The 15444-nt window shown below is 48.0% G+C and overlaps 1 protein-coding gene across 1 annotated transcript in view; it reads right to left on the reverse strand.

Annotated features, from left to right (window-relative positions):
* Positions 1-12565, reverse strand: part of LOC121104018 (voltage-dependent R-type calcium channel subunit alpha-1E-like) — a 65639-nt gene extending 53074 nt beyond the window's left edge. The window contains exons 1-2 of the mRNA XM_040636315.1: positions 12282-12565; positions 11303-11442 (exon numbers count right to left, since the gene is read on the reverse strand). Coding sequence (XP_040492249.1) covers positions 11303-11442; positions 12282-12374 — 233 coding nt within the window. The 5' untranslated portion in view covers positions 12375-12565. The remainder of the gene's footprint in view (positions 1-11302; positions 11443-12281) is intronic.
* Between the last annotated feature and the right edge of the window lie 2879 nt (positions 12566-15444).

The raw sequence follows: 15444 nt of genomic DNA on the forward strand, positions 1-15444 counted from the left end.
GTCAGCTCTCCTCAGAGCAATAACTAGAGCTCTCTGATGGGACATTCCTGCTGAGGGAAGAGGGGCACTCTCTTCAGCCTTCCTTTGTGACAACCAGACCCCTCTGACCTGTGTATATCTGTATGAAGTAGGGAGGAGAATGGCGGGCCAGAAGACGAAGCCAAGAAAAAATAAAATAAAGGTAGGGGAGCAGGGGAGCAGGGGGGCAGGGGAGTCTGGGTAAGGTAGTACTTTCATTATTGATAAAGATTAAAAATGAAGGCCTTTGTTTCAACTGTTACTCTTGGAATTTCTTTGTTGTCGTTGATAATCACTGTAGAAGGATTTGACTAGTTTTTTTATTTTTGGGTTTTTTTTTTTTAAGATTTTATTTATTTGACAGAAAGAGAGAGAGAGATAGCCAGCGAGAGAGGGAACACAAGCAGGGGGAACGGGAGAGGAAGAAACAGGCTTCCCAGCGGAGCAGGGAGCCCGATACGGAGCTCGATTCCAGGACCCTGGGATCACGCCCTGAGCCGAACGCAGACGCCCAACGACTGAGCCACCCAGGCGCCCCGGATTTGACTAGTTCTGATGAGATTAGATACCCTACCAAAAGGAAATGAGAGATATCCTATGTTCGAGTTGTAGTAAACTTCTGTCTTGAAATAAAATGACAACTAATGGAAATTTTTTAATTAGCCACAGTTCTGGAACTTGCAACAGAGTATAGTGAAACTTGTCTCTGTGGCTGCAATTTTATGGAGATAAATGACTATTCTGAATGAGTGCTACCGAACCAGAGTATGTTGAACACTTTCACTGTTTATACACCTTTTGTTCAAAGGTACTCAAGGTGCTTTAGGTGTATTTTAACATTTATCTTCATAATACCACTGTCCTGAGGGAAGGTATTTCTGCTCACTGATTTGGTATTTTGCTCCATTATCTTTCAAAGCACTTTTGCTGAGGCAGCTGTGCGAACAGTGGATACAGCATGGGCTTTGGGAATTGTTGGTAACAGAATTAAAATGGAATTCCCTCCCCTTAGTAGCTATTTGGCCGTGAGCACGTGACTTAGACTCTTTGAGTGTTGGTTTCCTCATCTGCAAAATGAAGACAGTTATCTGCCTTGCCATGTTTCTATATTTAAAACGATCTGTGCCAGGGCTGAGATGGTGCGTGAAGGCTTTCCCATTTAAAATAAGCCATGTGAGCTCCTGGTGAAACGCGAGCCCTCACCATCAACATCAGCATCGTCATTATTTTATTTGCTTGTCCCAAGATATGGTGAAGAAGCTAGGGCCGGTGTTGTCTTCACTTCCTAAAAGAAACGGAGGCTGGGATCATTGATGTGTCACCTGGCATCACGGACAGAACGCATTTTAGGGTCAGGACCAGAGCCCAGGACCCCCAAAACATTCAGTCCACTAGATTAAACTGGTTCCATATAAGTTCTACATATATATGTTCCAGGTAACTGATAAAACATTATCTTTGTTTCCTACCACCCCAGCTTGATGCCTGAGCACAATCAAGCAGCAGCAGCCTCTCACAGGGATAGTGCAGCACAACCACAGACCAGGGCCTGTGGCCCCGGGTCCCTGCTCACCACGTTCCAGCTACCAGACCCTTGACAAGTCGCTTGGCCACCGGGGCCTCGGTTTGCTCTTCTGTGACAAACAGTAAATAAGGGAAAGCCAGGGCAATTTAGCATCCTCCTACATCTAAAATTCAGTAATTAAGTTTCGGTAACTACAGACTTCACTTTCCTTTATATGCTCTCTTTGAATACCAGTGCACCTTCTTTTTCCTCTCAACATCTGCACCGTTCCCCCTCACCCCCCTCCTGTGGGCAACCACTCTGCCCTCACCACCTCCGCTAGTTCCTGACTTCAGTGGTAAATACATTTCGTAGTGCTGACGAATCGCACCTTTCACAGGGATGCGTTTGTGCTTAACTGTGGACTCCGTGTGCAACACAGACACCAGCGCACACATCTCCGCCCAAGTGGGGAGACGGGCATCATCGACAGACGCAAATGCAAACACCCCCTGTACTTCCGAAGTCTACTTTATAAATCTATAGAATGCACATTGGTGCTCCATCCAACTCTGCTTCGCAAACTTCCTTGGAACTCTCCGGCTGCCTCGCTCTCCCACTCACACTCACGCACACATGGAAGAGTAGACACACTCAAGTGCTCTAGGATGGACACGGGGGTCTGACTTAGAAGGCGACTTGCCATCACGTTTTCCCTGTGCTACTGTGAATGGATGTAAGGCCAGACAAATAGCCCCAAACTGATCTCCCCATGGATTCTGAAGCCTCCCCCACTCCCTCTCCCAATTCCTCCTTATTTCCAACAAGGTCAATTCAGGCCTCACTCAGTTCTCTCCAGTTCGAGCTTCCGTCAGTCAGTGGGGGAGGCAAGCAGCAGCCTTCAGGAAGGAGAAACCATGCCAATACCAGAACACAGTAGCTACTCAATAAATATCTTCTGAGTGAATCAAAGATGATTCTCAATATAAAAAGAAGGCAGACTTCATATCCGAGAAGACAATTACCTACACCCAAGGAATAATCCCAGCTCACCCACCTGTCAACTACTTGAAGGAACTGGGCTTCTCATTGGCACAGAGCCGAGAGGAGACCTCTAAGCTCCACGTTTTGCCTTTCGCCCCCCTCTCCCCTGAACCAAAATTCCTTATTCTAACTCCATTGTTCCCATCATTGACCCATCTAGAGGAAAACGCATTAAAAACATAATAATAATCCTCTGATGAAAGGAGATGCTGCAAGCAGCAGCTGTTTCCCCGGTGTGCAGCTAGAGATGGAAAAGGAGCCACCGAGGAGGTGGAGGGCTCTGGGTGAGCAGCGGCCAACTTTGCCAGGAGCAAGACCCTGAGAAGCAGTCCAGCAGGGGGGCTAGTGGAGCACCCCACCATCAGCATTAAGGCAGCAGACACCACAACCCCTTCTCCTGACTCAGCTCCTCTAGAGCCAAGCCCCTCACATCGCCCCACTCAGCCTCAGTTTCCCCATCTCCCACATGACAAGCTCCAATGCCGCCTCCCTCTACCCAGCCCTTACTTGCTCCCCAACTCCCTGCTTCGCCCACTCAGAGCAGAGACGATGAGTACAAGACAGGTCTGTAAAATCCTGCCAGGCTCACTGGCATGAAGATGTTATATAAATACCAAGTGTTATCGTACTATTACCAAAGAGGTTTAAATTGGGCTGGGGGCCCCGGGACTGCGTTCGCAACACCTCCCCCACATTCTCAGCACAGGAGAGACGGTGCTCCAACGGGGAAACTGTGCTTTCCTCGATCTTTACTGCTCAGGAAACTCGTGTATTAGGGCGGCCTCCTTACAGAAGCCCTCTAAAAATACCTATCAATGTATATTTAGCTCCAGATACCGTCCTCCTACCAACAGGCTGAACCAGTGTGCGTGTGTCGCTGGTGAGAAGCTGGGGACCTGCGCTGGCAGCCCCCAGCATTTCCTCAGGCTTTTCTCTTTCCTGCTCCCTCTTCCTTTGTCTTTCCTCTCTCTGCTTGGTTATGCACATCCTCCCAAAGAGCAGCCAAAGACACGGCGATGGCCCACTTACCCCTCCACGCCAACTCCTCAGAGTGGATGCGTCCGGGATAGAGAAGTCCTGTGCAGCATCCAGAGCAGAGTTAGAATGAGTCATCCCAGCCCTGCTCAAAGCCTCCAGGGGTTCCCCACTGCCCTCCAGCTAAAGCTCAAGCTCCTGAGCCAGGCCAGTGCAGGCCCCTGCTGAACCCCCAGGCTCAGCTCTCAAACGCCACTGGCCAACACCCCAGAACTGTCCTGCTTGTTCTCACTCTCTCACCTGCAAGGATTTGGACGTAGCATTCCTTCCCCAGAAGACCTCTTCTTCCTTGTCTGAGTCCCGCCTGCCCATCTTCAATCCCAATTTAAATGTTACTTCCTTCAGGAAGTCTGCCCCAACACCACATAGCTAGGTTGGGTGTCTTTCTTCTGGGTTTTCAGGACACATGGTTCCCGGCAGCGGACACTCACCCCCAGGCCACCACACGGAGCACAGTGCCTGGTACATTGTGGGTATTCAACCACATCTCTTAAAGGAAGACAGTAGGGTGGGGACAGGCAATCGCTTGGGCCCTGGAGTGAGGTCCTTAGTAGAATAAAAGAGGAAAAGCCCCAGGCTCAGAAACACCTTCCCATTCTCCAGAGCTGCACCCATGTAATCACAGTTAAGGGAATAGTCAAAACAGGTCATCTCCCACAACAAGGCTGGCAAATCTGTTGGCCCAGCACTTTCTGAGCAGTAACACACACACATACGTGCACATGTGTGTATACGTATTACAGTCTTTGGCATATATAGCTTAACAAAGGGCAGCTTTCAATGAACAGCAAACGTCAGGTGATCTGATCCTGCTGCTTTCTCCTTACCACCCCCTATAGCTACCTCTAGAAGCCCTGCCCCACCCCCATCACCCAGGGAGCAATCCCCAAAAGGTAACACTGAGAACCCTGTAAATAGGCCCAAATGACTGGAACTCTGTACCTTTTAATAACCCAGAGATTGAATTCCCGGCTCTCTTTTCTCTAACAGAGTGATCAGAATGGGACGAGTCATAGCTACATGAGAGAGATGCTGTAGACCAAGGGGAAGGACTGGGAATAGACAACCCTTCCCTACGGGCTCCGGGCTTCCCTCAGCACTCTCTTTTGTATCTTCTAGGTGGCAAGAGATTCTGAGATGAAGCAAGTGATTCGATTCAATTAGCATTTACTAAACCCCTACTACAATGCAGGCCCTGGGGCTACAGAGATGAATAGGGTTGAAAGACAGTCCTCGCCCTTCTCTGTTCTTAGCCATGGTTTAGGAGCACCTTTGAGTTCCCATCCTCCTCCATCACTTGCCCATCTATTCCAGGTACTACGATTTATTATAAAGACCAAAAGAGAATAATGACTTCAAAACATTTAGAATTTTCCTGGTGGCCTAACAAATGTTTAGAAACAGCATGTCCTGAATTGTTACATACAAGAGATCCCAAGTTATGTAAGGTAATAGTTTGTTAAAGGGATGGCAAATTCCACTGTCTTTTAGGAGAAATGAGAATATATTAACTTTGGTGTTTCTCAGTCCCAGCATTTGCTTGAGTATTCCACAATACAAGTCTTCTCAAAAAATGAATAAATGAGTGAATGAATGAATAAGCCTGTGAACAAACTCATGATTCAGTTTTTATACATTAACCCCATGAGAGCTAAATCACATGCCTTCTTAACCACAGAGCAGGGAGTTTTATTCCAAACCCACAGAGAGAAGTCTTAGGATGGACAGATGGGACTCTGGTCCTCCTCAGGTCACATGGGAAGCCGCAGCTCCAGGTCGGGGACATTTGCCCAATTATGCCCCTCCCTGCCCATCCCACATTGCATCAAGGGACCTGAAGGAACATGCAATGACACAGACTGCATAGAGAAACCCGGAGCCCGTGAGGTTGGCAGGTGGCTGACAGTGTGGGGAAACGAGTGTGAAGAAGGACCTTGGTGCCAGAGGATGTGGGCTCAAGTCCTAGATCAAGTAACTCCTAGTAAGTCACGTACCCTCTCTCTGAACCTGTTTCTTCATCTATAAAATGAGGACAACTAGATCTCATTCGGGGGAATCTGAGCATTAGATGAATAAAGCACATATATTAACTTCCTAAACCATGAACTCTCCCAACTTACAGACCTAGGAATACCAGAGGTTGGAAGGTCAGAGGTGCAGGCAAAACGGAGTGGGGCCCAGGCCCCAGCTACCCCTCCCTTAGCAAAGGTCACTGATAGGACTTCCACCGAACCAGCTGTCTGACACCTCAGCACCCCCTCCCTCACTCCCTCCCCTCCAGTCACACACTGAGAGTTGAGAAGTTGCGCAGCCTCAGCCCGAGGCGCTGTGTCACGCTCCGGCACCTGTCATTCCCTCTGTACACAGGAGGAGAACGCGAGGTGACACCTGGAGCTGAGGTGGGAAGTAGGAGCTGCCAGCAGGGACGGCTGCAGAGGCGGATGTCAGGAAGCCTGGAGAGGGGGTTGTCCCAGGCAAAGCATCAGCCCTGGGTCAAAGGGCATGGTGCCAACTCCTGGAACTGCGGTCAAGGAGCAGTTGATCTTGGCCGAGCACTTCACCGGAGTATGAGATGATTCACAACAAAAGCCTGATCTGCCTGCCTCCCCGGGTTGGCATTATAACATATTTCACTGCTTCTAAGACCCCAAGAGTTGTAAGATGCCCCATGATTTCCTTCTTGCCAAAGACAGAAAGAAAAATGCTGTCAGTGAAACTACATCACGTCATTATTGTAAGACCCAGGCTGATGTTGACGGCGCTCCAGCTTGAGAAATATGCATTGGAGAAACGCTGCAATGTGCTACGTGAGCGCACTGTGTGATGTTAAGACTAAATCTGAGTAGCCGTTTCTGGGGAACCCGCAGCACAAATTTCAAGAGTGCCAAGCCCTTTCCCTGGAGCACATTCATGTGGGAATTAGGAGAGAGAAAGAAATCAGTAGGTGCAGGAAGAACAGGGACAAAGTCCTATTGGTTCAGATGGACAGCAGTGGCCTTTCGGCAAAGTCTGAAGAGCCACTAAGAATGGGAGGCTGGAGGGCTGAGTGGGGAGAGAACAAAGAGGACAAGTGACTTGGCCTAGGGGTCACCGCCTGTGCCCACTAGTTTGCACCCCGATACATGCAGGCAAGGACACGGAGGACCTTCCTGGACATGCTAATGGAAAGACCCAGTGACTCCCACAAAGCTGCTTCTCAAGCACATGGCAACCCTTATGGGAAGCCAGTGTATACAGTTGCCATCAGTCTTCTCTCATCCTGTCAGAGGGCCCAGTTCCTCCACCTTCCCTCGCACATCCTAGCTCCCAGACCACACACCAGAACGGCAGAGTCGCCTTTAGAAGCACTTCAACCTGTCACAATGCCTCTTAAAAGGCGATATCCTAAAGATGTACATTGGAACACTTCAAATAATTAACTATAATTAATTATTATTAACTATAATTAACTAATCTAGATGTCAAATAATTGTAAAAATGGAGAAGTACACATCCTCCATGTACATCCATTTAATAAACTGCTGGTCAAGCATTACAGATTTTTACCAAAATATGAAGCAATATGTACTACGCCCATACGATATTGAGAAAAGGCAGCAAAATTATAAGCATTTGAAAGAAAGCTTCCTTAGCCCTAAAAGGGCTGGAAGGAAATACCACCAAATAGTTACGAATTCTTCTTCATCAGTAAACTATTTTTCTCTTTTAACTTTCCTATATTTTCTTTAATGGACACATAATAATTTAAAATAAAAATAAATGGATGAGGGGCACCTGGGTGGCTCAGTTGGTTAAGCGTCCAACTCTTGATTTCAGCTCAGCTCATGAGCTCAGGGTTGTGAGATCAAGCACCATATCAGGCTCCATGCCGGGCGTGGAGCCTGCTTAAGAGTCTCTCTCTCCCCTCTTCTTTGCCCCTCTGCCCAACTCTCTAAATAAATAAATAAATGGCGAGATGAGAAATTTCAAATGGGCTCTGACACATATAGAACTCAGCAGGACCAAGATGCATACAATCTTGACATATAATACGCATGCATTATAGTACTTAGTGCTTTTCTCCCAGATAGAATCACAATATTTCTAAATGGCTCGGATTCTCATCCAGACCTTTCACTATATAGTAGATATTACTTATTTTTGGGACATTTAAAACATCACCAAACTGGCACAAAAACAGACACATAGACCAATGGAACAGAATAGAGAGCCCAGAAATGGACCCTCAGCTCTTTGGGCAACTAATATTTGATAAAGCAGGAAAAAACATCCGGTGGGAAAAAGACAGTCTCTTCAATAAAGCGGGCAAAATTGAACAGCCACACTCATGCAAAAGAATGATGAACACAATTCTATTACTTGTCAGGCCCTGAGCTAGGAGTTGAGCTCCCCAGCTCTCCAGCTTAAAAGAGATGACAGACTAACGTCAATGTGGCAAGCGCTCTTCGTTGACTTGCCTACCTACGAGATGCGATGCGAGCACAGGAGCAGTACCTAATTGCATAAGGGATTGAGAGCGCTTCCCTTAAAGGGTTGACATGAGCAACATTGTGGAAAATGACACCATATTGAGAAGATTGAAGAAATTGAACTCCAGATACAGCCACCAACATGGATGAATTTCAGTCATAATTTTGAGTAGATTAAAAAATCAGATACAAAAGAGGACATCTGAAGATTCTATGGGCATCCTTAAAACACAGGCACTTGATGCCCAACTAGGGAGGACCGTATCCAACACGTCATCGTTTGGTGTGGTGTTGGCAGTGATTACCTAATGGACATACAACACCTGAAGAATGTCATTTGTCTTCTTTATATGACAAAATTCTTTTCAACAACAATAATGCAGTAAGTAGCAAAACTAATTATTTTCTTGATTTGTTCTTTAGGTTCAAAAACAATGAAGAATTTAAAAAGAACACATTTCAGCTCTCTTAAAAACTAGTGAAACATTTCATTTATGAACTAAAATTCACCCTTCAAAAAAATTGTATTTCACGGTTTCCACTGTTCCACTGTGTTAAATTTTAAACGCATATAAAAGCTCCAAATGGTCACGTAGAATGACAGAATTGAAGTAACTTGAGTTCTGTTCGTCTTTATCCTGATCACTGCTCTATCGTGTTCTTTTGAATCCACTGTTCAAACGTAGGAATATGTGTTTCCACAGAGGTGGAGACAAGAACTCTGCGTGAAGCCAGCTCGAATGATTCTGAATTAACAACTTACTCTCTGGGACTATGGACTATGAGAAACAAACTGAGGACTTCAGAGGGGAGGGTGTGGGGGAATGGGATAGGCCGGTGATGGGTAGTGAGGAGGGCACATATTGCATGGTGCACTGGGTGTTATACACAACTAATGAATCATCGAGCCTTACATCGAAAACCGGGGATGTACTGTATGGTGACTAACATAATATAATAAAAAATCATTATAAAAATAAATAAATAAAAAAATAAAAATAAATAAAACATCACCAAGCTATTATCAAAAAGTCAAAAGATAACAACCCTTAGGGAAGATGTAAAGAAAAGGGAACCCCCATGCACTGTTAGTGGGAATGTAAATTGGCACAGCCACCATGAAAAATGGTATAGAGGTTCGTCAAAAAATTAAAAATAGAAATACCATAAATCCAGCCATCCCACTTCTGAGTATATGTCCAAAGGAAATAAAATCACTAACTTGAAGAGGTACTTACACCCCCATGTTCACTGTACCATTATTCACAATAGCCAAGATAGGAGAACAACCTAAATGTCCATCAGTGGGTGAATGGATAAAGAAACACACACACACACACACACACACACTGGAATGTTATTTAGCCTTAAAAAAAAGAATGATGCCATTTGCAATGGTATGGATGAACTTGGAGGGCAGTATGCTAAATGAAATAACCCGAGCACTGAAAAGAAAGACAAATACTACATGATCTCATTTATATGCAGAGTCTTAAAAAAAAATTGAACTCACAGTAACAGAGAAATGAATGGTAGTTACTAGGTGTTAGAGTTGGGGGAGAAACTGGACAAAGAGTACAAACTATCAGCTACAGAAGAATAAGTCCTGGAGACCAGCAGGTGACTATAGTTAATAATAATGTACCATGCACTTGAAATTTGCTGAGAGTGGAGCTCAAGTGTTCTTACCACACACACAAAACAGGTAACTACGTGAGATGATGGATATGTTAATTAGCTTGATTGTGGTAATCATTCTGCAATGTGTATCTAAACATCGCATCGCACACCTTAAATATATACAATTTCTAACTGTCAATCATACCTCAATAAAGCTGAAAAAAATAAAACATGAGAAAACATTGCCCAGGTGTGCTGCATTGTCTATGGCCATGCACTTCTGAAACACTACGTACAAATTATCTTCCTAGACTCAACCATGTTTAAAATTCAGTAGCATTTTCTTTTACAAGAGTAACCTTCAGAAAATCCTTTTGTAAGGCAACAGATGTTTTTAAACATTGTCGTCTCTATCTATTTATCTGTTCCCTATATTGAGCTCCATTTGAACACTGCAGTCCTTTACATCTTCAACTTTTTCTCTCTCACTTACTCACAATTGCAGTGAAGGCTAAAAGTATGAGTATTGTGTGTGTTCCACAAGACAGGGAGTAGATGCGAACATTCCCAAGCTCTTATTTTTCTCAGACTTTATCTACCTCCACCCCTCTGTTCCCTGGAAAATATTTCCTCTTTTTCCCCTCTCCTTGCGGTCAATCATCATGGTGGCTCCTAGATCCCCCTCCTCACTTTTCTACTGCATTCTCTTCTTTTCCACACAGGTCTGGCAGGCAGCTGGATATGGGAATTTCCACGTCACACCCCTTGCGCTGCCATAGCCATACCCACACGGGACGGGGCTCCCCCACGAGGCCTGGGCCACTACCCTCCCATGCAGGCACCAAAAGCCACCTGACACAAACAACAACGAGAAACCACAAAAGCCCAGAGAGACACGCCCATTATCACCAGTCCCAAGGCCCATCACATATGCTGCTAATGGCACTGGATAGGCCCCAGTACAAGCCATACTACATTCATTCTCAAAAAACTGATCTATCAAATATTAAAAGAAATCTACTGCCATGAAACATATGCTGCTTATGACACTGTGTCAGCAACAATTCAGTATTACTTATCAAACATTTCAATGTGACTCAATTTTATACCCCCTCATATTAATAAATCTGCAAGTCATAAAAAATTCTGTGGTCAGGACACGAGTCTCAATTACCAGTTAAGAAAATATCCCGGGGCGGGGGGGGGGTCTTCTTCAACGTTCAAAGAAACACTGCACCTCATGGCATTTGGGCCCATCTTTTGCGGGGGCCCCTCAGGCTAGGTAAGCTGCTTGCTGTAGTGAAAAGACTCACTGGGGTATGTGTGTCCAGCACCAGGCAAACAGAATGGAAAACCAGAAGCAGTAGCAGCCACCCCCTGGTTCTGCAACCTCTACGGAATGCCACATGCATCTCCACAGAGTACCCATACCCCCTGCATGTGAGTCACCTAGGGTCTGGCCCCGAGGCTCATCTGGTCCTTGAACTTTTTTCCTCTGTCTCTACTCCACGGACTGCTGCCTTCCCACCCCTGGGTTCCTTGTACCATCCACTTCATGACCACACAGGCACATCCCCTCACACCAAAAAGGAGAGACAGGAAAAGGACTCACCCACTGAGGACTACGATGAAGTCCATGACATTCCAGCCATTGCGGAGGTACGAGCCCTTATGGAAGATGAACCCCAGGGCCACAATTTTGATACCAGCTTCAAAGCAAAAGATCCCAATGAAGTACGGTTCTGTCTTCTCCTGCAGGATGAGGAGCACAGGTGCCGGTAAGGGGGGGATATACTTCATCAGATGCAGACAAAGTCACGCCCCAGCCACCCCGTCCACTCTGACCACTCCTCTCTCCCATATGACAGCGGGGCATCGGTGCTGGGCCAACCCCAGGTACAGGTGGGAATTGAGTGCATCACTGAAGGAGAGCGCAGAGCAAGGGAAGCCTCGGGGGAGCCAGCTACAGAAATGGATGGGTGTGGGGGTCACACTCAAGCCAGACTTCTTCCCAGGAGGATGGCTGATGGCTTTGCCTTGGAAGAGTTGGCTTTTCCACAGCTGACCTTCACTTACCCTAGACGTTTAAGGGTTCTCATCTGCAGGTAATCAGACTGAAGCCACTTATCTACACATTTGGATTTTAAGCAATTAGTTTGCCCTCTCTTAGGGGAATACACTAGACACGTGACTCATTGCTTTAAGGAGAATATGGACATAACATCTAGGAAGTTGATCACATAGGCTTTGAGCATCCTTCTCCCTCTCACTTCCCAAGTCCCTTAGGAAGGGCAGCAAAGTTAACGGCCCTTGCACCTGCCCTTTCTTCTTGTCTGGCTGCCATGCAGTGTATACACAAGTGTTTGTGATGCCCTCAGAACTTCCTGCAAGCAGGAGTTAAAAAGGTCAGTCCTCTCGTCCTTCTGCATCCCAGTGGGGTTTGTCACCAGCTTGTCCCTCAGCAAAGAAAAAACTCCTCACCGAACTGTAGGGGAGGGAAGCTGGGAGGGGGCCAGGTGATAAAGCAAAAGAGAAGGAAACCAGGAAAGAGAAAGGACTGGGGGAAAGACGAGAAGGAAGGAGGCACATACCAGTCTGCGGGACATCGGGGTCTTGTCATCCTCAGGAAGATGCTGTTCCAGGGCCAAGACAATGCAGTTGGCAATGATGGTGGCCAAAATCATGTACTCAAATGGCGTAGGAAAGAGGAAGTTAAGGAACGTATTCACCGAAGCGAGAGGGATGAGGCCTCCATGAGGGCTGTGCACACAAATACACAAACTTTATCAAAACCATATGACGTCCGTGCAGTCTGCATGATCTCCGAGCAAGCAGGCAGTGGGCAGTGGATGGTCCTTAGCATGGGAAACTACAACCATTTCTGATTGGGCTCTAAACACAAAGCACCTTCTCCACAAGAAGGACTAATATAGCCAATAAATAATATAGTTAGACATCTGGCTGACACTCCAGATACTTAGGGAGTTCAGAGGCATAGCCGGGGATTAAGCAGGGCCTTAAATGGAAACAGAAAGGAGACAGACACTGATGCGGGAGCAGGCTCCCGCCCTGCCCCACTTCTACCGCGGCGCTGGACGACGATGCTTCAGCAAGGATCCAGCTGTGGCTGTCTGCTGTTGCCTCTGCGAGTCGCATCTGGGAACTCCTCCTCTGGAACCTCTGCTCAACTGAGTAGAAGAGCCCATGGAAAAAGAACAATTCTCTCCATGTGAGCTCTCTTCCATTTCAAGATCCAACTCAGAAAAATATTTAATGTGGTCAGGTGAAGCTCTCCTTGGCCCACCTTATTTTCTCCTAAGCTTCTCCACAGATAGCAAACAGAGACGCATCATGAGTTTGAGTCCAGGACAGTCAGATGCCCCTAAGAACCAAACTACAGATGAATGGATAATGAATTCAGGCTTTTTTCTGTTGCGTTTTTCTGCAGACAGATGAAGGAGCTCCCTGAGCCTTTCAGAACCACAGGACTATAATTCAAGGGCCTGCATAGGGACTCCTGCAGAAAGGGTGTGCCACAAGCCCAGGAGGAGCTGGAGGGGGGATTGTACACACAGAGACAGGGAATCACCAGTTTCCAGAGTCAAGTCATCCTGCCTGCTGGATTTCATTCCGTGACTATTGTTGTGACAAACACAAGTGAGCTGTCGCCACGGGTCTTGCCAAGCAACCTATGCTCTGGCAGATGCTGGCATCTGGGCAGGAGAAAAGAGCAGATCTGGCCAAGTGGACAGAAGGCAAGGGACCATCCTCCTCGACCCTCCCCCCACATATCCAGGCCTGCTGTGTAGCACAAAGGGCCTAGAGCTTTACCCAGGGAGTACAGATCAGCATCAGGCCCCTGATGTTTCCCCATCCCAGTGGCCATCAGTGGCCAGTGGGCCTTCAGGGCATCCATGAGGAAGGGCAGGGCACAGACCACCTCCCACCAGAGGTGACTTGTGGCAGGAGATGCGAGCTGGCCCCTGTGGCTCAGGCCCGGGTGCTGGAACAGGAGGCTGCAGCGGGTGAGGTGGGAGGCTGCAGCGGGTGAGGTGGGAGGCTGCCTCTGAGTCTCCGGAGCTCTTACTGGCACTCAGCAATGCTCAAGGCCATCTCCTCCCCACCACCATGCCCCCGAGTCACCACCCGCTCTCTCGCAGCTGGCCACCCTTCCTTCCCACACAGCCCCAGTGTTCACCCAGGACCCGCACTCTAGGGACAGTTCTGCCACCGGATCTGAAAGCTGGATGCGCTCAGAGAACTTCAGAGCCAGTCCCTTGCCTTCACACCCCACTGTGCTTGTCTGAACGCACCCAGTCCGAGGAGACTCTAATCGCACGCCCAGCCATTCCTCCTCCCACAGTCTCTCTCAGTACCAAACTAGGCCCCTGAGAGCTAAACACGCCAGCGGACATGCTCCACAGATGCCCACCTAGCGTGCATGCCCACTTTCTTGGGACAAGCCCCACCCACAACCCACCCAGGGCGACCAGCAACCCACTGATCACAGGAGGTATTCTCCTCCCTCCCATCATGGGCTCTGACCCAGAGCTCTGACCAAGTGTGGAGGGACCAGGGACCACAGCAGGACCTGGTGTCCCATAAGCCTTCTGAAAAGGCTAGCTGGTCCTGAGCCGGGTTCAGACACCCATAACCCCCCAGACCCAAATGGTAACATGAAGATGGGAGCATGGCCAAAGAGGTAGCCCAGGCATGCAGGCCTTTTCCTGACAACATGCCGACCAGCCACTGACAAATATCAACAGAAGTTGCAGGCATCTAGGGCAGTGTTCCTAAAATGCAGGCCACGGGATACTAGTGCTATAGGAATTTGCAATCAAATCCATGAGGGAAAGCAGGAATTCAGGAAAGTGAGCAGGTTTCCCCCCAGCAGGACTTCTTGGAGGCTTTGGTACTATGGTCAACAGCTTCCACCGCCTCCCCCAAAGGGGGTGGGAATGGTACACAGCTTTCCCTAACTTGCTTCACCACACCATCCTCTTACCGGAACACCTCTCCTGAGAATGGTGTCAGAGGAACGGATTTGGGAAGCTCTGGTCCAAAGGGCAGCTGTCACTGCTGGCCCCCAGGTGTGAGGAGGAGGGCTGCTGCCCTGCCAGGAGGGAAACTAGTGCCTCTGCCACCTCCGGCCTCACCCTTATTCCCACGAAACCATTCACGAAATGTGGGGCTCAGATGCCCTTGGCCCTGGCTGGCAATGCCCCGAGCAAGTTCAGAGAAGCTGCTTAGCAGGTCCAAGGAGACTTGGCAGGTGACCTGGGAAGCAGGACTCGGGGGTGGCAGACATCATGAGCTCTCATGGGTCTGCCTCGGTTGTAGGATTGCTTTCTGGGGTTCAGGCTTCTTTCCCTGAAAACCTTCAAGTGACAGTCACAGACTTCAAAGTTAATGAGCTCTCAGTTGCTGACTTGCAGACATGGCGGGTCGTGGCGTCCATATGCCCCCCAGGCCTCTCTACCCTACCACACCTGCTTGGACTGCGGCAGCCCCTCTGCAGCCCCACTCCTTGCTCCCAATTCCACACCTGCATTTCCCTAGCCAGATCACCTAAGCATATAACTCCCCGTGAGGACCTGTCAGCTCACCTACTCAAGAATGTCCAGGTGCAGATACATGAGGCTTCTCTGTGACCACAGGGCTAGCTGGCTTCAGGAAGGTGTGGCCATCTCCAGGTGCTAATGACCCAAACTTGCTGTGACTGGCCAGATACCTGGACGGCTGAGAATTCATGAG

The sequence above is a fragment of the Ursus maritimus genome, unplaced genomic scaffold (assembly GCF_017311325.1).
Source record: "Ursus maritimus isolate PB19 unplaced genomic scaffold, ASM1731132v1 scaffold_2, whole genome shotgun sequence".
Lineage (NCBI taxonomy): Eukaryota > Metazoa > Chordata > Mammalia > Carnivora > Ursidae > Ursus > Ursus maritimus.